The 23,096-nt window shown below is 36.3% G+C and overlaps 1 protein-coding gene across 2 annotated transcripts in view; it reads right to left on the bottom strand.

Moving 5' to 3' along the window:
* Window positions 1-23,096, bottom strand: part of LOC150100743 (uncharacterized) — an 82,988-nt gene that overhangs the window by 47,801 nt on the left and 12,091 nt on the right. For both annotated transcript variants that reach the window (XM_090401929.1, XM_090401928.1), the window contains exon 3: window positions 9,346-9,480. In XM_090401929.1, coding sequence (XP_090258055.1) covers window positions 9,346-9,480 — 135 coding nt within the window. The remainder of the gene's footprint in view (window positions 1-9,345; window positions 9,481-23,096) is intronic.

Genomic DNA, 23,096 nt, shown 5'->3' with positions numbered 1-23,096 from the left:
TTTTTTAATCTGAAAAAAAAAAAAAAACACTTCACCAGGGAGATTTTTCTTTGGCTTGTATTGAGATTTTTTCAGAAATGCCTCTAACATAAGGTATGATAATAGCATTCTTGAAATCTCTTTTGTTTTTAGTGGTATCTCTGTGGAGGAACTTGCGAATAGTTTTTTTATTGTATCCATTTTTCATAAATGTATGGTTGATGATCTTGCATTCCTGGTTTAGAGCTTGTTCATTTGAACAAATCATTTGAGCTCTGTGTTTAAGGGTGCTTATGACCCCTAGTTTTTGTGTTGGGTGGTGATAAGAATTTTTGTGTATGTACTGGCCTGTGTGCATAAGTTTGCATAGACTGAGAAGGAGAGACAGTCTGAGGGAAGACGTGTGACGAGTGTGTCTAGGAATGGAAGGGAGTTGTTTTTTTCAATTTCAATGGTGAATTGGATACATTTGTGTTTTTTGTTCAGGTGGCTAAGGAATGTATTTAGTGCTTCGTGGCTGTGTGGGCAAATAGCAAAAATATCGTCGATGTATCTGAGCCACATTTTGGGCTTTAAGCATGCTGACTCTAGACCTCATTGCTCAAAGTCTTCCACATAAAAGTTAGCGATTGGGGGGAAAGTGGTGAGCCCATGGCTGTACTCTCTTTTTGAAGGTAAAAATTGTTTTGCCACACGAAATATCCAGAGTGGAGTACGTGGGGAAAGAGTGCCGTGATGTCATGTGAAAATATGTTCTGTAGGAGTAAGACAGTATCGTTGATTAGGACATCATTGGTGAAAAGGGAAGTTATGTCAAAGCTGATTAATAAATCTTGGTCATTGAGTGTAATGTTTTTAATTTTGTTTATGAAATGTGTATTTTTTATGTAGAAAGGGGAATGACCTACCAATTCCTTGAGTGTGGCCGCTAATTTTTTGGCTAAGTGGTAATTTGGGCTGTCGATTCCTTCAACAATTGGGCGCAGTGGTGTGTCTGTTTTGTGTATTTTTGGCAGGCCATAAATTCTGGGAGCATGGGCATAATGAGGTATTAGTTTTTTAGTTGTTTCTTCTGGCCATGTATTAACGAATTTAATTAATTCAGTTTTCTTTTTGATGGAGTTGTAATTTACCATTTGGTAGGTGTTGTGGTCCAATACCAAATGGTTCATTTTATCTATGTAAGTTGCCCGATCTAAAACAACAGTGGCATTCCCTTTGTCTGATTTTGTGATAGCCCTGGTTATTTTTGAGGGATTTGAGGGCCAGTTTTTCCTGTTTTGTTTAGGTTGCTGCTCAGTTTTTTTTTGTTTGAATTTAGTATACAAGATGTTTCCATCCGTATTTTGTCAGCTAGATTGGTGGGGAGGGATCTTAAACTTCTCTCAATATGATAAATGATATCAAGTTTATTTACTGACTTTGGTGCAATGAAGTAGTTTAGACCTTTCTCCAGCAGTGAGAGTTCACCTTGGGTGAGATTGTAGATTGATTGATCGATAACCAGGCCGTGGTCCGATGGTAGTTGGTTGCTCCTAACATTGTTTGCGGGTGATTGGCTGCTCCTTTCATTATGGCATCCTGTTTGTCTTGTGCTTTCATGTTGTAGTGCTTGAAACTTCATTATTAATTTTTTTCTTGTTTTTGAGTAATAAGTTGCTGGCCGAGTCGTCTGTGATCCTGTCTAAAATATCCCATAATTCTGGATTAACGTAGCTGGATAGGTCTAATTTTAGCTGTAACACTGTGGCTTGGGTAGACGCTATGTTTTTTCGTGCCTCGTAGATATGCTCCCTTAACAAAGCTTTTTCCAACCAGGCACAGATACAGAGCGCTGATGATGACCTCAATACAGGGGTTGAAACGTCAAGTGATATTTTATAAATAATAAGTAAAATAATAATTTCAACACGTGTGTTTTGTGTCCCTAAATTCGGAAATATGAATGCTGATCACCTTGTAACCTTAAAAGAAAGAGTCATCATAACCCATGGAGATGTGACCCACAAGCAGTGCAGCCTCTACGGTAAGCTAAAGATACATGTTTCCTTGTTGATTAATCGACTAGCCTTTTTGAAACAATGTAGAGACAGCAACTTAATACCCAACTGCATTAAATTAAAGAAGTTTACATCGGCTAAAGCCTTCTGTACTTAGCCAAAAAATTAACAGTCACACTCAAGGAATTGGTAGGTCATTCCCCTTCCTGCATAAAAAATACACATTTCATAAACAAAATTTAAAACATTACACTCAACGACCAAGATTTATTAGTCAGCTTTGACATAACATCCATTTTCACCAATGTCCAATCAATGATGCTATCTTACTCCTACATATTTCCACACGACATCACGGCACTCTTTTCCCACGTACTCCACTCTGGATATTTCATGTGGCAAAACAATTTTTACCTTCAAAAAGAGAGTACAGCCACGGGCTCACCACTTTCCTCCCAATAGCTAACTTTTATGTGGAAGACTGAGCAATGAGCTCTAGAGTCAGCGTCCCTAAAGCCCAAAATGTGGCTCAGAAAGTCCACAATATTTTCGCCATTTGGCTCCAAGGCCACGTAGCACTAAATACATTCCTTAGCCACCTGAACAAACAACACAAACGTATCCAACTCACCATTGAAATGGAAAAAAACACTCTCTTCCATTCCTAGACACACTCATCACACATCTTCCCTCAGACTGTCTCTCCTTCTCAGTCTATGCAAACTTACGCACACAGGCCAGTACATACACAAAAATTCTTATCACCACCCAACACAAAAACTAGGGGTCATAAGCACCCTTAAACACAGAGCTCAAATGATTTGTTCAAATGAACAAGCTCTAAACCAGGAATATAAGATCATCAACCATATATTTATGAAAAATGGATACAGTAAAAAAACTATTCACAAGATACCACTAAAAACAAAAGAGATTTCAAGAATGCTATTATCATACCTTATGTTAGAGGCATTTCTGAAAAAAATTTCAATACAAGCCAAAGAAAAATCTCAATACCAGAAGACTTGGTGAAGTTCCCCCCCCCCCCCCTTAACATTCAATACAACTTCAACTGTCGAGTCCAGAAGAAAATTGCAGTATAACAATCTGAATTGTACAAATCCAGAATAATCTTAGTAATCTTAGTACAGGGGGGACTTTAGCAGAGTTTATTGTAGTTTTTTATTTATTTATTTTTTAAATTTTTTTTTATCACTAGAGGTCAGGCTAAGAAAAAGATTAATTAACAGCATAGATTTAGTTTATTGTAGAGTGCAAGAGCATGTAGCTTGGTTTATACACATGTATCCTGATGATGATGACTTCAATACAGGGGTCGAAACGTCAAGTGTTATTGTATTAATAATAAGTAAAATAATCATTCAGCATGTGTTTTGTGTCCAACTGGCAAATGTCTCAAAGAAGAATGGTCCAAAGTTAAATGAAGTTGTAAACCTGCACCAGACAGTAACTTAACTTTGAGTGAATGCAAAGGAATTTGTTTGATCACATGCTGGTTTTACATAGACAATACTTGGGAATTTCGGTATTGACAGGTGAAATTACACAGGTATCCATTCAGGTGAAAGTGAGACTCATCTCCCCTACAAACTCATCCACAGTCACAAAGAGCTCAACTCCACTCAAGGAAGGAATGTTGAAGTGAATGTTAGTTGACTTTCAAAGTCCTACAGGAATAACTACTGTGTCAGGGTTGTCTTGAATAGATAGAAATGCAGAATTTCCATAGAATTTGAGACAGTCGTGCAAGGTGCATTCATGTCTTGAATTTGAAATGTGGAAATATTTCCATTTTGATTTCAGTGAGTGGAATGATTGCAACACAAATTTTAAACTTTTTTTTTTTCATTCCTAAAACTATTTAAAATTTTAGCAACAATTTTTGCAAGAATTTTAAATGCTAAATATCAATAAAATTTATGAACCAGAAACCAGCAATAACCTACACATTGATGGACAAAAACAAATTGAATGTATTCTAAATATATAATGCACCTAAAAAAAAGCAAGGAACTCAACACACCAAGAAAGGTATTTTATTAAAGATGGAGTGGTTTTTAAAAGGTCTCTAAGGTGATGGTTTTCCACTGGAAAAAGAAAACCATCTGCTGCCTAAAGAAGGATGTTCAAGTCCTATCGTGGCATGTTTTGCGAGTCTCTGATTACAAAGCAGAGATGCTATTCATTCAGCTATATAATGCTGGCATGAATAATCTAGCATGATAAAGTAATCACTAATTCCTCACTACTCACTGTGAGAAAAATCTAGTCCTCACATCCTTACTAATAAAAATCTTTACAAATTTCAAGACATGACTTGTTCTTTACTGAAATGTACGTACTTTTAGGTTTTTCCTATACTCTTTACTAATATATCTATTACATCTTCTCTTTTCTGCCTATTTACTAAACTTTAATTATAAACCCACAAAAGTTAAATCTGTTCTCTACTTGAGCCTAGTCTATGACAAAGAGAGAGTAGCCAAGGTGTGGTTATATCAAGATTTTATTAAAGAAAAAAATAAACTATATTTGTTAGCATAGGTCATTCCAGTAATTTTTTTTTTTTTTGCATATACTACTTTTCTTGCAGCAATTTCTCATCGACACAATACACAGTGAAATATAAGGTTATGCATACAATGTAAAATGAATATATAACCTTACATTTTACTATAATGAAGCAACACCTACCACTGTATAGCATCAGTCTATTCAAATTCTCCTTCAGGGCATACAAAAACATTAAGTCCAGCAGGCATAACTACTGTGTCAGGGTAGTCTTGAATGGATAGAAATGCAGAATTTCCATAGAATTTGAGACAATTGTGCAAGGATATCACCTTTCTGACCATTCCTAATAAGATTACCTGACTAGCTAAACCAAACAGCAGTTTCTCAAGTACAGAGTCCTACAGTACATCACTGCTCACTCACTCATTCTATATGCTTAGGTAGTCTTATTCATATCAATATTTTAATATCCATTCTAATTTTTAATCCAATTTTCACATATTTCAAAGTCATGCAATATCACAAGGTATAACAATTTCTCTGATGAATTTATTACAAAAGTGAGTATTATTAAGGCAAAAGAATCTCTTCTTAGTTATGCTTCCTCTCCCCCCCCCACCACCACAGAGAGCCTCATTCCTATCTAAATTCAAGTCCTAAACTGAAGAAGATTCAGAACTGACTGAATCACATTCTGTGACTAAAGAAGCTGATACTCTCTGAATGGCATACGACTTCTTAGCATTCATTCTGTAAATTGTTATAACTCAGTACTTAACTCACCAGAAGACAAGGTGATTTCAGTTAATCGTTAGCTTTTTGCTCTGCAAAAATGCAGAGCAAAAAGTCCGCATAAGACAGAGGCTACATAAAACATCTGTTTTAGACACCAATAATCTACCCTATGAACTTCTTGGTTGTTGGCAACCAGGAAGTTCATAGGGTAGAATGCACGTCCAACATGAAACAACTTTGGATAAGCTACTCTGCTTGGATTTAATCCCTCTGCAATCATTAGCAATCTTTCCCCATTACTATCAATCCTGTCTAACCAACCTGAATACACTATACCCATCAGATTATATTCTTATATGGATATCTTCTTCTGTTAGCCACATCTGTGTGTTGAGACTTAAATGCTGTGAGGACATGTTGGAGGCTTAATGGATTATACAGCACTCGGAAAGGATTAAAACTGATTTTAATACTTCCTATATTTTGTCTCAGTTACTGAGACATCTTCAGGGATTACAATAAACTAATGTAGCACACACTCAAACACAATACTAAGCCAAACATGTGGGTTTGGATTTGTGGATTTTTGGTAAGCCGTATATTTGGGGAAGGTGAAAACAGAAAAGTTTGAGTTTTTTTTTATAATATCCGGAGGCCAGGAGGATACTTTTTTAAAGTTTTTTTAATTTTTTAACTTGTGTTCACTAAAAATCTACAAACCTAATATCTTCCCCCCAAGACTTATAATAGATGCCACTAATGCACCATGCTACAAACTATCAAAGCAGCTGGCTAACTCTCTACCCCCCCCCCCACTGGACTTACATCCTATATAAAAAACTACTTATTTTATAACCCTGATGGAAAATCTAACTTTAAATAATACAGACATATTGGTAAACTTTGACAACACCTCACTGTTTACCAATATTCCCTTAAGTGACACCTTAACACTCTTAAAAAATGTTTTGCCTTCTGACATTTAGATCTCTTTTCCTTTGCCATCAATTATGGTTATTCTTCTTGGAAGAATAACCATATTTACAGATAGAGGGAACTGCCATGGGTTCCCCTTCTCACATCCTCTTGCCAATTTTTATATGGAAAATTTTGAAAAACAAGCCAGCCATAGACTCAACCCCTCTGAAACCTATCTAACTAAGATGAGAAGATGAGATTATGTGCTTTCTGCTTGGCCTCATGGCTCAGACACATTAGACTCCTTCCTAAGTTGCCTCAACAGCCTACATCCAAGAATCCAGTTTACAGTGGATAAGGAAAATAACAATTTACCCTTCCTAGACACCTTAGTTACACGCTTTCCTAATGGTAAACTTTCCTTCACTGTATATAGAAAACCTACGCACACAAGCAGATACATTCATAAACTCTCCCACCACCCCACTCAACAATATGGCATTATTAAAACTCTAACCAAGAGAGCCCACAATCTTTGTTCCAGTGAAACTGCTCTTTCAACTGAACTCAATCACATACACAACACCTTCCTCTCCAATGAATGGCTATAGCGATTACAGTTAAAAAAAAATAATCGGTTCCTTCCCCACTCCCCAGCCATCTCTTCAGAAGGAGTTCAGAAATGCCATCACCATACCCTACATCTGTGGCACATCAGAAAAATTGGCCAAGTCCTTAAAAAAGTACAATCCTCACACAGCATTCAAGTCACACTGCAAACTTGCTACCCTTATTCATTCTACCAAAGATCAGCTCCTTCCTCTCTCAATGCCTGGAGTTTATAAAGTACCCTGTTCCTGCAAGCTGGCATATTTTGGACAGACAGATAGATCAGCAACCATCTGCTTAGAAGAACACAAATCATACACCTGCAATCACAACTAAGGTCAGTCTGGCCTGGCAAACCATGTTTTTGATACAACCCACAGGATCTCCTGGAGAAAAACCACCATGCTCCACCACAGTAAATTCAAAAAAGAAAGAATATTTTTAGAATCTGCAGCAACACTCAGAAATCAACTGAATCTAAATAAACACGGTTGCATTAAACTTCCAAAAATTTGGGAAACATTATCAGAGATCCCACCACCTAGATAGGACTTTAGAGTCACCCAAGTGTTTGGCTTAGTATTGTGTTGTATTTGAGTGTGTGTTACATTCGTTTTTTGTAATCCCTGAAGATGTCTCAGTGACTGAGACGAAAGATAGGAAGTATTAAAATCAGTTTTAATCCTTTTCGAGTGCTGTATATATTCCATTAAGCCTCCAACATGATGTCAGCCACATCTTACTAATACCAGTAATTTTTGGTTTATCATTTACCAATGCTAAAAATTTATCTTTCTTCTCTTCATGACATTCAATCTCTAAGCTAATGCTTATTCAAGCATTAGCTTAGAGATTGAAATTTCACAGGTTCAAAAAAGCAATCCATGTTTCATTCATGAAATTAATTCTTAAACCACTGCCATAATCACTGCTTTTCTTCTATGACAAAAACTAGTCTCATCATTCTCAAGGAAATCATTTCCATAATGTTTCTCTCTCTCATCCTAGTGCATGTCCAATCTCTCATGCAGTCACCCTGTCCTATCTAGTTTCCCTAACTAGATATGTTCACTCTGTCACCAAAATTTCTTCAAATACCTAATACCAAATCTATTTAAGCAACCAGCATGCCAGTACAAATCCTTTCTATCATCAAAAACACTTAACTTATCAACATACTATACTCCATCTCTCCTGTGCAGTCTACGAATTGAATCATTAACAATCACAGCCGTCCAGTCAGCTCACTCATACCTTGGCAATTTACAATCTTGATTTTTTTTGCATTTCTTTTCTGTCCCATTCAACAATGCTTTTCTCTCTTCACTCTTATCAAAATTATCTCCTTTCAAACTGTTTGTCCCAACTAAATCATATCTTTCACTTGCCCTACTTGAATATATAGTATCAGCCACATCACAACCCTTCACCAGCAGAAACTAGAAAACACTTGTTATTCACCTGTCTAGCGTATCCCTAATCATTATTCCTTCTTGAAATGCGTTTATTGCAAGTTACCCATACAAGCAATTCTTATCAGGATGTTAATTACTGTTCTTATTTTAAACCACCACGCTTGTTGATCACAAAGTATTACTTACAGTCAACTCACTTTATAGCAAACTCACACAGGGATCATGGAAATACATTATAACTAATTCATAACAAAAATGCTTATGTTAATTTAATTCTTTTTAATTTGTAGAATTTGACTTATCAATACAATAGGAAAACAATCAAAAAAAAAAAAAAAAAAGAGAACACCAGTTCAATTGAAAGTGAGCATGTGATATTATATGAATTATCCAGGAGAATAGCTCCATCTGTATTAAAAGATATCTAAAAATAAAGTACAATCAAATAAATGAGTTAAAATATTTTTAAATATAAAATTAATTAATTACAATTTACAGAACAAACACAAGGATGGTGAGTAGTCAGCATAACTTCCCAAAATTAAGTTCAAGACAATCATTTTTTGTTAAGGTTTGGATTCTGAATGTGTGCTTCACAGCTTTCTTTGTGCAGTCTCTCCAGAACAAAATACTTATATAATACTTTGATCTTGTTCCAAAGAATCCTGTGTTTTGTAGATAATGCATAGCTTGCTAAACTAGATTTAGTGGTTTCTTTAAGTGAAATATATTCTTGATCCTCTTCCATATGAATTTATGCAGAATGACCAGTCTGCCCATAATAACATAAGACACAAGAGATTCTATAAACTCCAGGATAAGAAAGAGGTGTACCTATGAAAATTTAGTAGGGACTTTTTAGCAGTTTGTCACAGCAACTTTGTCTTTATAGAATCGACCCATTTATGTTCTTTCTCACACCCATATCCTCCTCTGTCAACTAAATCTCACTAATATACAATTTTGCACAAGATCATCATAGTTACTCACTTCAGCAAAATTTATTAAACTACGAAAAAATGTTAAACTAAATTACATAAATTGTCTCCCCAATTTGTTTAAATACTTATTAACAACTCTTATTCTAGAATAATATATTTTTATGGTTTGTATATACATATATATTACATCACAAATATTTTAAAACAATTTACCTAAATGTAAGACATCAACTAAGGCAATATCTGCAACCAACCTAAGGTGTTGAGAACAAACACGTTTTAGTTCACCAGTGCAGCTATTCCAAAGACAAACACTGCCATTTCTATGTCCAGTGACTACATAGGAACCTATTTAAAAAAACATTTCACAATAAATCACGGAACACATAAAAGGTCTTATACTAAACAAATATATATATAAAAAAGTACACTGAATCTCAAGAAATATCATTGTTGGGGTGCTTGGTCAAAGCAGTATAACCGAGAGGAGACCTCCACATAGCCTTTAAAGGAATGCGGAGAACCGACCAGGGTTTCTGACATAATGTCCAATCCTCACCTTCTCGAGGTGCACCCCGTTGGGTATCTACTTGGATACTGAACGAACGAGGATGGGCTGCCAATTTGGGATTTAGCCGACCAAATTGTATTCTTATTGGTTAAACCAAAATAAAAAATGATGGTACAACATGACAAAATGTCATGCCGGCTGGGGCGTCGCCCAGTTAAACAAGGCCCCCGTTGTTTTCGCCAGGGAACCAGGGTGAACAGCGAAAAGTCAGCTACTGGAACAAATCTGAAAACAAACCCCAACTCAACATCACCAGAGTTAAAGATCGGTACTATTAATGTAAGAAGCCTGAATGGCAAAGAAATGGAGCTAGCTGAGGAATTAGATAAGTACCAGATCGACATAATAGGGGTGACTGAAACAAAAAAGACCAAAACGGATGAGATCTTTCTGAGCAATAAATACAAAATGTTATATTCAGGCAATGACAATCAAGGAAAAGCAGGAGTAGCCATAGTATTCAACACAAAATACGAGGCTAATCTTCTTGAATGGCAGTCGGTCTCAAGTAGAGTGATGTGGACAAATATGAGAATGGGGAACTGGACAATGAGACTTATTTGTGCCTATGGTCCCACAGAAAGTTCTACTAAGGTAGAAGTGGAGGAATTTTTTGAGGCTTTAGAAAAAGCAACTGACACAATGAAAAAGGAAAAGTTGGTCCTTGTTGGGGATCTAAATAGCAGAGTAGGAAATGATGGTGAGACATACAAAAATATTTTGGGAAAATTTGGAGAAGAGCAAAGCTAATAATAATGGCAAATATCTGTTAGATTTCTGCTCACGACATGGACTGATTATTACTAACACCATGTTCCAACATAAAAATGTGCACAAATTCACATGGAGAGAAGAGGCAAGGAATAAGAAAAGTCTCATTGACTATGTTATTGTTGATAGTGATGTTTTCTCCCTGGTACAGGACACCAGAGTGTACAGAGGATTTGAAATTGGAAGTGATCACTATTTAGTCTTGAGCAGGATAAAATTGAATTTCATACTGAAAAGAATAACATGTAAGAAAGTTTTCAAGCGAATAAAAGTTGAGCAACTCTCAGATATGAACTGTAGACTAAAATACACAAAGATTATTGAAGAAAAAATGAAAGAGTTTCAGAACAGGAGTCAAACCTTGGAGATTCAGTGGCAAACTCTGAAGAAAACATTGATTGATTCTACCAGAGAGACATGTGGTGTGGTTGTCTGTAAGGATAAAAAAAATGAGAACTCCCTGGTGGACACAGGAAGTTAAAGAGACAGTGAAGGAAAAGAAAAAAGCATATCAAAAGTTCCTGTCAAATAAGTCAGTTTGTGCTCTTAGAGAATATAGAGACAAATGCAAGAATGCTAAACACTATGTAAAACTAGCTAAACAAAAGTCATGGGAGGACTTTGGCAAGAATATAGAAAATAAATATCAAGAAGGTGGCAAAATATTCTGGAGGTTGTTGAAGAAGCTTAGAAATGGAGGAAAGAGTGCTGTAAAAGGAGTTAGAGATGATAAAGGTGACATGAAAACGGGAGAAAAAGATATCCTTGAAGTATGGAGTAATTACTTTGAAAAACTGCTAAATGAAACAAGCAGTTATGACAGCACAGTGGTAAAAAACACTGACCAGGCATGCAGTCAGGAATACATATCCATACTTGAAGTAGAAAAAGCCATCAAAGGCTTGAAATGTGGAAAGGCAGCTGGAGTAGATGATATTCGACCAGAAATGCTGAAGTATGGTGGTATAAGAGTCTTATAGTGGCTGCACTGCATAGTTCAGAAAGCCTGGACAGAGGGACGAATTCCCGATGATTGGAGTAGAGCTCTCATAGTACCCATATATAAAAAGGGAAATAAAACTGCATGTGAGAATTACAGAGGTGTGTCCCTACTGAGTGTTCCTGGCAAGATCTATGCAAGTATACTTGAGAAACGGTTGAGAAGAATTGTGGAAGAAAAGCTTGGTGAAGAACAAGCTGGATTCAGGACAAACAGAGGCTGTCAGGATCAGATCTTCACTTTACGACAAATAGTCGAGAAAGCATGGGAATATAACAAAGATCTATACTTAAGTTTTGTCAATCTGGAAAAAGCATATGACAATGTGCCAAGAGAGAAGCTATTCAATACACTGCAGTTATATGGTGTCAATGGGGCATTATATCAAGCAATACTTAGTCTTTATTTGAGTTGTAAGTCAGCAGTTAGAATTGAAGGAAGTACAGGAAGATGGTTTAATGTTAAATCTGGTGTGAGACAAGGATGTACATTATTCCCTCTGTTATTCATTATCTATATGGATCACATTATGAAGGAAAGTGGTATTAAACATGATATCAAAATTGGAGATGTTAATGTCAGCTCTTTGCTTTATGCAGATGATGTTATACTTCTAAATAAATCCGCTACAAGTCTGCAAGATTCTCTGACTAAATTGAATAGCTGTTGTAATAGATATGGTATGAAGGTCAGCAATAAAAAGACAAAGACAATGAAAATAGGCAGAATCATTGAAAATGTCAACTGTGATGTGAATGGAGAACCTGTGGAACAAGTAAAACATTTCAGCTATTTAGGCACGATTTTTACTGAAGATGGTAAATTAAATATAGAAATAGACAACAGAATCAGCAAAGCTGGTATGGTGGGAAGTCAATTGAATAAATTCATATGGAATAAGAGAGAAATTAGTCGGAACACTAAATTAGCTGTATACAAGACAGTGTTCAAACCAGTTTTAACTTATGGATCTGAGAGCTGGGTCAGATGTAAAACACTTGACCAAAGAGTAGAGACCACAGATATGAGAGTCCTGAGAAAGATTATAGGCGTGAACAGATGGCATCAATGGCAATATCATATTAAAAACGAGGATATTAGGAAAGAACTTGACATTGTCAACATCCAGGAATGCGTTAGCAGAGCTAATCTCAGGTGGTATGGTCACTTAAACAGAATGGGCGAGGAAAGATTAGCAAAACAAGTGTTCTCTGCCAGGTTGGCAGCAAAACGACCCAGAGGAAAACCAAGATATAGGTGGATTGATACAGTACAAAGTGCCTTAGACGATAGAAATATAAGATCTGATAATGTTGGAGTCTTGACAAGTAACAGACTGATTTGGAGGAAAATTGTAGATAGGAAATTAAAAATGATGTAATTTTTTTTCATGTAGTACTATCATATCCTGTGCACCCCTTGAGGGTACATGGCAGGAATTTGATGATGATGATTTAGTTGTTTAAAATTCACAACATGGTGAGCTAGGAAATATATATCAACATTGTTTATTTAGACACTTTAATACTGCCACTGCTAGAAACTAGTTAACTTAGTTTTTCAGTTAAATTTTATTACTGTTTATTTGGGCACTCCATGAAGTCAAAGAACTCATCGCAGGAGACCTGCTCTATCCATTAACACAATACCTATCATACATTTCCTTAAATCTATTCAACATAATCCATTAAATCCATTCCACTCATTCACCACTCTCCAAGTAAAAAACCTGGTCTGTATGTCCTTACTAACCACACTCTTAGCTTCCAAGTGTGCTCACTTGTTTTCCTCCTAATCCCCATCTATTGAAAAATTTCTTTGTGTCAATCTTATAGTATCCCTTTAGTAAATTATATTTCTATCACATTCCCTCTTTGCAGCTAACTCTGCAACAACCCACATGCCCTAGATCTATCCTTATAGGGAACATTCCACAGACCTGTCACCAGCTTGGTCACTCATCTCTGAATCCTCTCCACCACCTCCCCAGTCTCCAAGAACCGCAGATAACCAAATTTGTGCACAGTAGTCAACATGTGACCGAATCATAACCTTACAAAGAGGGATAATAACCTCCCCATCTTTCCTTGTCGATGTGTTCTTCAGCCTACAAGTAACCCTCTGAGCTATTTTGCCAACTTTTGCAATATGTCCTCTGAATTTCATATCTCTATCCATCATCACCCCAGATCCCTAGCCTCATCAATTTCGTGTAAATTAGTAGCATCAATATGATACAAAGTGTGTAATCTTTTCATCCCAAAGTGTATTACTTTACAGTTTACAACATTGAATTGACAGCCATTGTCCTTTGCCCACACTGCCAATTTATCTAAATCATTTTGTAACATATCTACATCACCTTTATCAACTATTGCCCTCCCTACTTTTGCATCATCGGCAAACAACCAAATGTCCCCCCTTCAAATTTTTCTCCTGTATCATTAAGGTATAAATTAAAGAGTAGTGATCCTAGTACAGAAACCTAGGGCATTCTACTAGTCATCCTCATTTGCCTTGATCCCATTCCACCATACACCACCTTCTGATATCTATCTATCAGCCACCCCTCTATCCATGCCACCAGCCTCATCCATTTCCATTAGCTTCAACTTATGTAATAGTTTTCCCATGCAGTATTCTGCCAAATGCCTTTGCAAAGTCCAGCAGTATCCTAGTATAGCCATCTTTATCCAATTTTGCTGTCACCTTATTATAAACGGTGAATAAATTACTGAGGCAGGACCTACCTTTTACAAAGCCATGCTGTCCCATATAAAGTATCATATTCCTATCCACCCATATTATGAAGAGTTCTGAGCATACCTTGCATGTCGCATTTATAGAACTTAAGCAAAAAATGTTATTACTACATTTAATGCAACAGAAATTTCGACTACAGACAGGTCCTGACTTTACAAGTTAATTTGTTGATAAAGCAAGAATTTCTCACAGACAATGATAAACATCAAGCAAATAACAGTATGCTTAAACAATGATTTATTTATTAAAGAAATTAAGCATCTCAAAAGTGGGCAAAAGTTTTGCCCACTTTTGAGATGCATGAATAGCAGCTTAGTTAACAGGCATATTCAATCACTGTGTTTGATCATCCACATAGTTAAATGCTTCTCCATTTGAAAAAAATGCTGTCAACTTCTTTAGTATAAATTATGTCAACTGCATGGATTGTGAATTTAACTGCCTTTGAATATTTTTCTTTATCCTTTAAAATTGTGCACATGTGCACACGCACGCACACACAGTTGAAGTGCATAGATAATATTTCTCAAAAAGATCAACAGGCTGCTGCATGTTTGTTTATGATCTCATTTTCTTTCCAAGTTATTTGTTTTTCCTATTTCATTTAATTAAAATCAGTGTGCACTGCTTAGTTTTGGCATACTGCATAGTTTTAATAAGGGGGAGGGAGATTAAATCTGAAATAAGACATCAAAAATGATGAGCAAAGTCAGTGAGACATTCCTGTCTGCCTGAACAAACAAAGGTATGCACAGTAGTGCATTGCATGGTTGCCTGCATGGTTTGAAATACCATATTCATGAATGTTTAGCATTTATTTATTTATTGCAATTAATGCTCATATTTTTGATTTTATTGATTCTTGAAAAAAATAACTCAAACCAGGAAATTCCTGTAACTTACTCAGATACTAAGTACCAGAAAAAAAGAGTAGCTCTAGTAATCAGCACAAGACGAACCTCTTAAACATCACACACTCAAGTAGAGTGATATAAGCAAATTTTCAAATGAGAAATTGAACAATGAAACTTATTTGCATCAATGGTCCATTGAAGATACTGGTAGAAGATGCAGGGGGAATTTTTGTTAGAGATTGCAGCTGATCTAGATAAAGAAGGAAAAGCTGGTTCTTGAAAACCTGAACAGCTGAGTAATTGGATGTTGAAAAATGGCTAAGATTAATAATAAAGACCTGCTAGATTTCTGCTCAAGACTAGTCATTAACAGCATCATGTTTCAGAATAAGAATGTGTATAAGAACTCAAACTCAGGAACTTCTTGTATTCTTAAAATAAGCAGAAAATGAAAAAATAACAACATACATTTTGTAAATCGGCAGTACTTAAGTAACTAGCCTAAAAGCTGCACATGCAAGGATTTTAGTTCAAATCTTGCTAGAAAGAGGGAGGGGGTATATTTAATATTAAAACATCATTCCAAGTTTTTTTTTTTTTTTTTCTTGGCTAATTCAAACTAACTGCAGCTTGAAATTCTGTACAAACCAAATTTGTAGTAAGACAAAAAATTTTTTTGATATATCAGAGTGGCATTTCCAGATTATTTAGGTTTATAATGATTCATGAGTGGAAGTAATACAAAGAGATCATTCCAAAACACTTTTGCAAATTCAATTCATAGCTACTTTTGTAATTCATTCTGTAATCACTGCAACTGAAATTATAGTACATCCTTTAATATTTTCTAGAAATATTTATCCCATAACTTTGTTGCATGTACATTATCTAATTAGTAACTTAGTTTTTTCTATATCATTTTTCATAATAGGTTATTCTTTGCAGAGAAAAAGTGAATCTGTTACACTAATTTTTGAGTAAGTTTTCCGCTAACCATAATGGTAAGCACATGCTGATTTCTGTTCAGGACACAGACTAGTTATTACTAACACCATGTTCTGACAAATATGATAAAAGATGTTGATAGTGACATTTCCATGATGGTTTGGGATATAAGAATATACTGAAGATAAGAAACAGGATGATCATTTAATTTTGAGCAAGATAAAATTGAATATCATATTGAAAAGAAAACTGTGTAAGAAAGTTAAGAAAATGATGTTGAGCAGTTTTCAGAGGTAAACAGACAAATACAAATATTATTCAGGAAGATATAAAAGAGTGAAAACAAGAATTTAACCTTGGAGATTTAGTGGCAAACCCTGAAGAAATATGCAGTGAGATTTTTCTATCTTTGCAAGCATTCTGCTGCCAAAGATAGAAAAATCATAACTCCATGGTGGATTTAGGAAGTTAGAGGTAATAAAGGAAAAAAAAAAGAAAAGTTAGAACATGCTCAGAGAGAATACAGACAAAAATGTAAGAAAGTGAAGCATTCTGTAAAATAAGCTAAACAAAAGTAATGGAAACTTTGTTAAGAACACAGAAAACAAACATCAGGAATGTGGAAAAACATTCTAGAGGCTATTGAAAAAAAAGCTCAGAAATGAAAAGAGTATCATAAAAGGAATCAAAGATGGGAAACATGCCATGAAAACTGAAGATAAAGATGTTCTAGATGTATAGAGTAGTTATTTTGAAAGATGGCTAAATGCAACAAGCAATGACAGCACACTGACTGTAAACATTTAAGAACTATGCAATTAGGAATACATATCAATAATTGGAGACAGAGATAACCAACATAAACCTGAATCTGACATGTGGAAAGGCAACTGGAGTAGATGCTATTGGACTGCTAGAATATGGGGATCAAATTCCAAATGGTTGGAATAGAGTTCTCATATACCATCTAAAAAAAAGTGAAATAAAACTAAATGGGAATTGCAGAGAAATTTCCCTATAGAAAAGGCTAGAAAAATTCTGGACAGGGAAACTTGAACAAGCTGGGTTCAGAACAAATACGTTGTCAGGATCAGATTTTCACTTTAAGGCATTTAAATAGTTGAGAAATCATGGGATCAAGGATCTATGTTTTGTAGATCTGGAAAAAGCATGATATGATGCCAAGAGAAAAGCTGTTCAAAACATGGTGTAAATGGTACCAGGAATACAGTCTATATTTGAGTTGTAATTCAGCAGTTGGATCAAAGGAGATACAGGAAGATAGTTTGATGTTAAATCAATTGCGGGCAACAAGAGTGCATGTTATCTTCACTGTTATTTATTACTATTATTACTAATATTACGGGCAACTCCAGGGAGTCAGACTCATCGAGGGAGGCCCCAAATCATATTCATCACAACTATCTGACATTCATACAGTATCTATCATACCTCGCCTTAAACTCATTCACTGTCACAGCATCCACTACAGACTCAGGGAACGCATTCCACTCATTCACTACTCTAAAAGTAAAGAACCCAGCTCTAACACCTTTACTAACCACACTTTTGCCCAGTTTCCATGGATGTCCCCTAGTCCTCCCACAACCAGCCCTGTTCTCAAAAATATCTTCTGAATTAATTTTATAGAAACCCTTCAGTAATTTGAATGTCTCAATCATATCTCACCTACTCCGCCTATCAACCAATTTTTGCAACCCACAAATCCTCAACCTGTTCTCATACGGTTCATTCCACAGACCTGCTATCATCTTGGTCACTCGCCTCTGGATCCTCTCCACCTCCTCCCCATCAAGAAGAAACCTAGGTGACCAAATCTGAGCACAGTAGTCTAGATGGGGTCTTATCAAGGCTCGATAGAGAGGAACAATAACCTGCTTGTCTCTGCTTGTCAACGTATTCTTCAGCAACCAAGTGATTTGATGAGCTCTTTTGGTCACTTTTGCAATGTGTCCCCTAAATTTCAATTCCTTATCCACCAACACTCCTAAATCTCGTGCCTCATCAATTTCCTGGAGCAGGGTTCCACCAATGCAGTAAACTGCCGCCAATCTTTTCATCCCAAAATGCATAACCTTACATTTTGCCACATTAAACTGACATCCATTCTCCTTAGCCCAGACCTCCAATCTATCCAAATCATCCTGCAAAATTTTGACGTCATCTGCATTCACTATTGCCCTACCCAACTTCGCATCATCCGCAAACAAATGTACTGTTCCTCTCAGATCATTTCCTATATCATTTATGAACAAATTAAACAGCAGTGGTCCAAGAACAGATCCTAGTGGCACACCACTAGTCACAGGCCGTCTTGTGGACTCTACTCCCGAGTAAACCACTCTCTGATATCTCTCCGTCAACCACCCTCCTATCCATCTCACCAACCCTATGTCCATTCCCATATGCTGCAATTTACTGATTAGAATTCCATGTGGAATCCTGTCAAAGGCCTTGGCAAGGTCCAGTAGAATCACCGTAAACCCATTACCCTTATCCAGTTCAGCCGTCACTGTGTTATAATACATGAGCAAGTTACTGAGGCATGACCTACCCTTCACAAAACCATGCTGTCCCCGATATAGTATCCCATTTTCTTCTATCCAATCTTGTATTTTCCTCTTGACTATTTTCTCTAAGACCTTGACAATGATTCCTGATATGCTAATCGGTCGGTAATTTACAACAGCAGTCTTGGAAACACCTTTATGCAGTGGAACTATTTTCCCCTCTTTCCACCCGCTCGGGACTAACCCAGACCCGAGACTCAAATTAAACAAAATGGTCAAGGGTACTGACAATTCTTTAGCTGCTTCTCGTACAACACGAGCTGGTATACCATCCAATCCCACAGATGTATTGACATTGAGGTTATGCAATAGACTACTCACCTCCACTTCATTAACCACAATTCCCGTATAATCTACTGGTTTATTCGTTTCTGCAATGTCACCACCTGGATGATATACTTTTGCAAAGTGCTCACTCAGTAACTCAACTATCTCAACTGATTCAGTTACCTCCCTACCATCGGCATTCTTTAAAATCAATCTGCCATGTACATTTTTTCTTTTACTTGCTACATATCTAAAAAACTGTTTAGGATTCTCTTTAGCCTGCATGGCCAATGTTCTTTCGTAATCCTTTTTTGCTTTTCTTACCACACTCGTAACCCTTCCGGCCTGCGCTTTATACCGTTCATGTGCCTGCCGGTCACCCTTCTCCTTAAATTCCCTCCATAGTTGTTTCTTTTTTTGCAACTCAAGCTTAATGGTGTTATTCATCCATTTAACCCCTACTTGATTTATTATTCGGACTCTAGGTATACAGTCAGCCATTGCTTCATGCAAGCACTTCTTAACTACCTCCCATGCACTATCAACTTCTAGTCCTTGCAGTTGTACATGCCATGGCACTGAACCAATCAAACTCCTAAGCTTGTCATACTTTCCCACCCGATAATTCCACATGTACCCTGTCTTAATTGAAAATTCTACACCTTTAGCCACCTCCCAAGTTAAGACCCTATGATCACTCTCACCGATTGGTGGCAATGTGGTCATATTTGTTACAGCCAAATCCTCAGATGTAATTACTAGGTCAAGCACTCTCTGACCCCTAGTATTTTCCATTACATGCTGTCGCAGATAGTTATCCCTTAATAACCGCATAAAATCCAGTTCCTTCCTCCCGTGTGTCCTCTCCTCACTCCAATCAATGCGACCATAGTTGAAATCTCCCATAATAATCACCCTCCTTCCACCCATTTCTTCTATTTGCTTGTGCATACTGTCACCACCATCTTTTCCATCACCTGGTCTATAGCAGCACCCAATTGTATATTTAGTTCTGCTAGCCACAATCTCACACCAAATGGCCTCAAATGTGCTCTTTTCTCTATCCTGCAATTCAACTTCTATTCTCCTTGGCTGGAGCTCATCAGCTATCATCAACAATACTCCTCCCCCCATTTTATTCTCTCTGTCATTCCTGAACACACTATACCCATCACATTCAATCCCACTAGTTATATCATCTACAGTCAGCCATGTTTCACTAATACCTATAACCTGTGGTCTGGAAGTGCCAACCATGGCCAAAAACTCTTCCTTCTTGTTCCTAATACTCCTAGTATTAGTGTACATGAATTTAAGACCCCCTTTAGCCCCTACCCCACCTTGATGCCTTATATTAACTATCCCACTCAGATTTGTTGTCCTTATTTGCTCTGGCATATTATATTCATTCTTACATTCAACTGCCTCCATAAGGACTGTATCTCTACTCCCCCCCCCCTAACAAATCTAGTTTCCCTGAATTTGCACATCCACTACATTCAGCAACACTTTCTCAAGTCTTCTTACACCATAACCATTCAAATGCAAGTCATCCATCTTATATAGATCCTTTCGCCCATCAAACTCACTCCACACATCCACAAATTCCACACCACTCGTCATACATAACCCACGCATAAAGTCATTTGCAATTAGCCCTCCTTTTAAACATTTCACTGTCATACCGTGGCAAAAGACTAATCATTCTAACTCTCTCACTCTTTTCTTTTGCTACCTCAAACAATTCATTCAGGTCTTCTATCATTTCCATTTTATCTCCTTTCAAATCATTCGTACCTGCCACAACAATCATTTCTTTCACCCTTTCCTTTTGCTCTCTAATAGACGCAGTTACGTCCTTTATGGTCGCACCAGGTTGGTACGATTTTGTCAAATCCTCTACTAACACACCTCGTACTAACGAGTCTCCATACAGCACGCTATCCTTCATTTTGTTCATGTTCACATTCATACGTCTATTTTTCCTGTCATACCTTTTATTATTGCTTGGTTCATTCAGTCTACTTTTGTTCATGCACTCTAGCTGCTGTTTTGCTCTTTCTATCGCACTATTCAACAACGCGATCTCACTCAATGCATCTATCTCATCTTTTTTGTTCTCTGAGAAACCATTTATACTATCATTCACACTTTCTACATTCACACTCTCACAATTTTCATGTACAACCTTGCCGTTTCTTGTCATATCCCTATTTCCTTCATTTTGAAGGTTGACAAAAATATCACACTCACGATCCAAAATACACTTCAATTCCGCATTCTCCCTACATTTTCTACACACATTCAAACCTTTATCATCATCTAACCACACTCCGACCGCACTCCGCAAAGCGTACATTTCACAGCTAGTACACTGACTCATTTCTTTTATGCTACCGTTCTTTGATAACGATGGCGAACCTTCATTATTGGCGCCATTTTCCTACGCACAGGTGCCATATTTATCTGTAACGTGTTTTGTCAAATTAAACGTTATAACACACCAAAAATAGACGCACTAAAATACGCAAGGCAAACAAAACAAAACTACACAATATTAAGTAATTTGTATCGATAACTGAAAATGATACTTATCTTATCTGGAGCTTGCACGAACACTACTCATTACGAATTCATCTAGCGGCGACTTCCGACATAGATTATGTTATAAAACACTTTAGTACACTAACCACGTTAATAAAGCTCTAATAATATACCAAAATTAAACACTTAAGTCCATTAAATTGAATCCAAAACACCAATAAATCAACAAAAAACACAAATCTCTCAGGAGCTCTCCGATAGCACGACCGTTCACCAGCTAGCCTCGACACTGCTCTCTCATAATGTCAATTTATCATATATATGGATCATATTATGAAAGAAAGCGACATTAAACCTGATATCAAAATTGGAAATGTTAATCTTGGCTCTTTACAGATGTAAAGATATATATACTTGTAAATAAATCCATGTGTAAGTCTGCAGGAGTCCTTAACTAAATTGAATAACTGTTGTAGTAAATTTGATATGAAAATCAGCAATAAAAAGAATGACTATAAAAATAGGCAGGAACATTGAAAAACATCAACTGCATCCCAAAGGGAAAACTACAGAACGAGTAAAATATTTCAACTAAGCACAAGTCTTAGTGAAAATGAGGAAACTAAATATGAAATAGACAACAAAATTAGCAAAGCTGGTATGGTAGGAAGTCAATTGAATAAATTTATAGGATAAGAGAGAAATTAGCCCACACTAAAGTAGCTGAATACAAGGCAGTATTCAAACTGATTTTTACTTATGAATTTGAGAACTGGTTAGGAAAAAAACATGCACTCAAAGACTGGAGACCACAAATACGAGAGTTCCAGGAAAGATTAAGAGAGTGAAATGGTGCCAGTGGCAAAATCATATCAAAAACAAATATATTAGGAAGGAAGGAAGTTGATATTGTTAGCATTCAGAAATGTATGAGCAGGGTTAACCTCAGGTATTATGATCACTTAAGTAGAATTGGAGAGGAATAAAGTTTGTTTGTTTGTTTTGTTTCAAAAATCACATACTTGAACAAGTGAAGCAATTTACATATCTTAGCGGTATCATCACTCACAATCTTGACAACATAGAAACGGTTAAATACACTTAACAAAGGATGGTCTAATACAAATTAATTAAACAAAATATGGAAAAATACTAGCATTTCGAAAAGCCTCAGACTAAAACTCTATAAAACTATTATTATACTTACAGCAGCATATGGAGCTGAGACTTGAACACTCCATCAGAAAGAAATACAGAAAATAAGAGCATTTGAAATAATTTCGAAGCATGCATCTTTTTTTTAAATAAATTTTTATATTATTTTTATTACTTTTTATTATTTTAATTAAGCATACAAAGTTTTTGTATACTTAAGAAAAATAAATAAGATTCACTGGTCAGAAAACAAAACAAATGAGCAAGTTAAACACGAATTAAACTATAGAGAAGATATAGCTATAATTCTTAAACAGCAAATTCTCCAGAGAACGTCCTTTCAAAGATTACCAAATATAGCCTTCAATGGAATTGCTGGAGAAAGACGATCAAGAAGTAGACCATATAAAGAACTTTGCTACAAGTCTTTGAAGGAAAGGTCACAATTATCGAGTTTTCTCCATGGCTCACGCAAAAAGTTAAGCATGTCTGAGCATGGTTAG

This window comes from Typopeltis vanoorti, chromosome 12, assembly GCF_054136105.1.
Source record: "Typopeltis vanoorti isolate ZY-2024b chromosome 12, IOZ_Tvanoo_1.0, whole genome shotgun sequence".
NCBI lineage: Eukaryota > Metazoa > Arthropoda > Arachnida > Uropygi > Thelyphonidae > Typopeltis > Typopeltis vanoorti.
The sequence above is the reverse complement of the archived record's forward strand: the minus strand, read 5'-3'. Positions and strand labels throughout refer to the sequence as shown.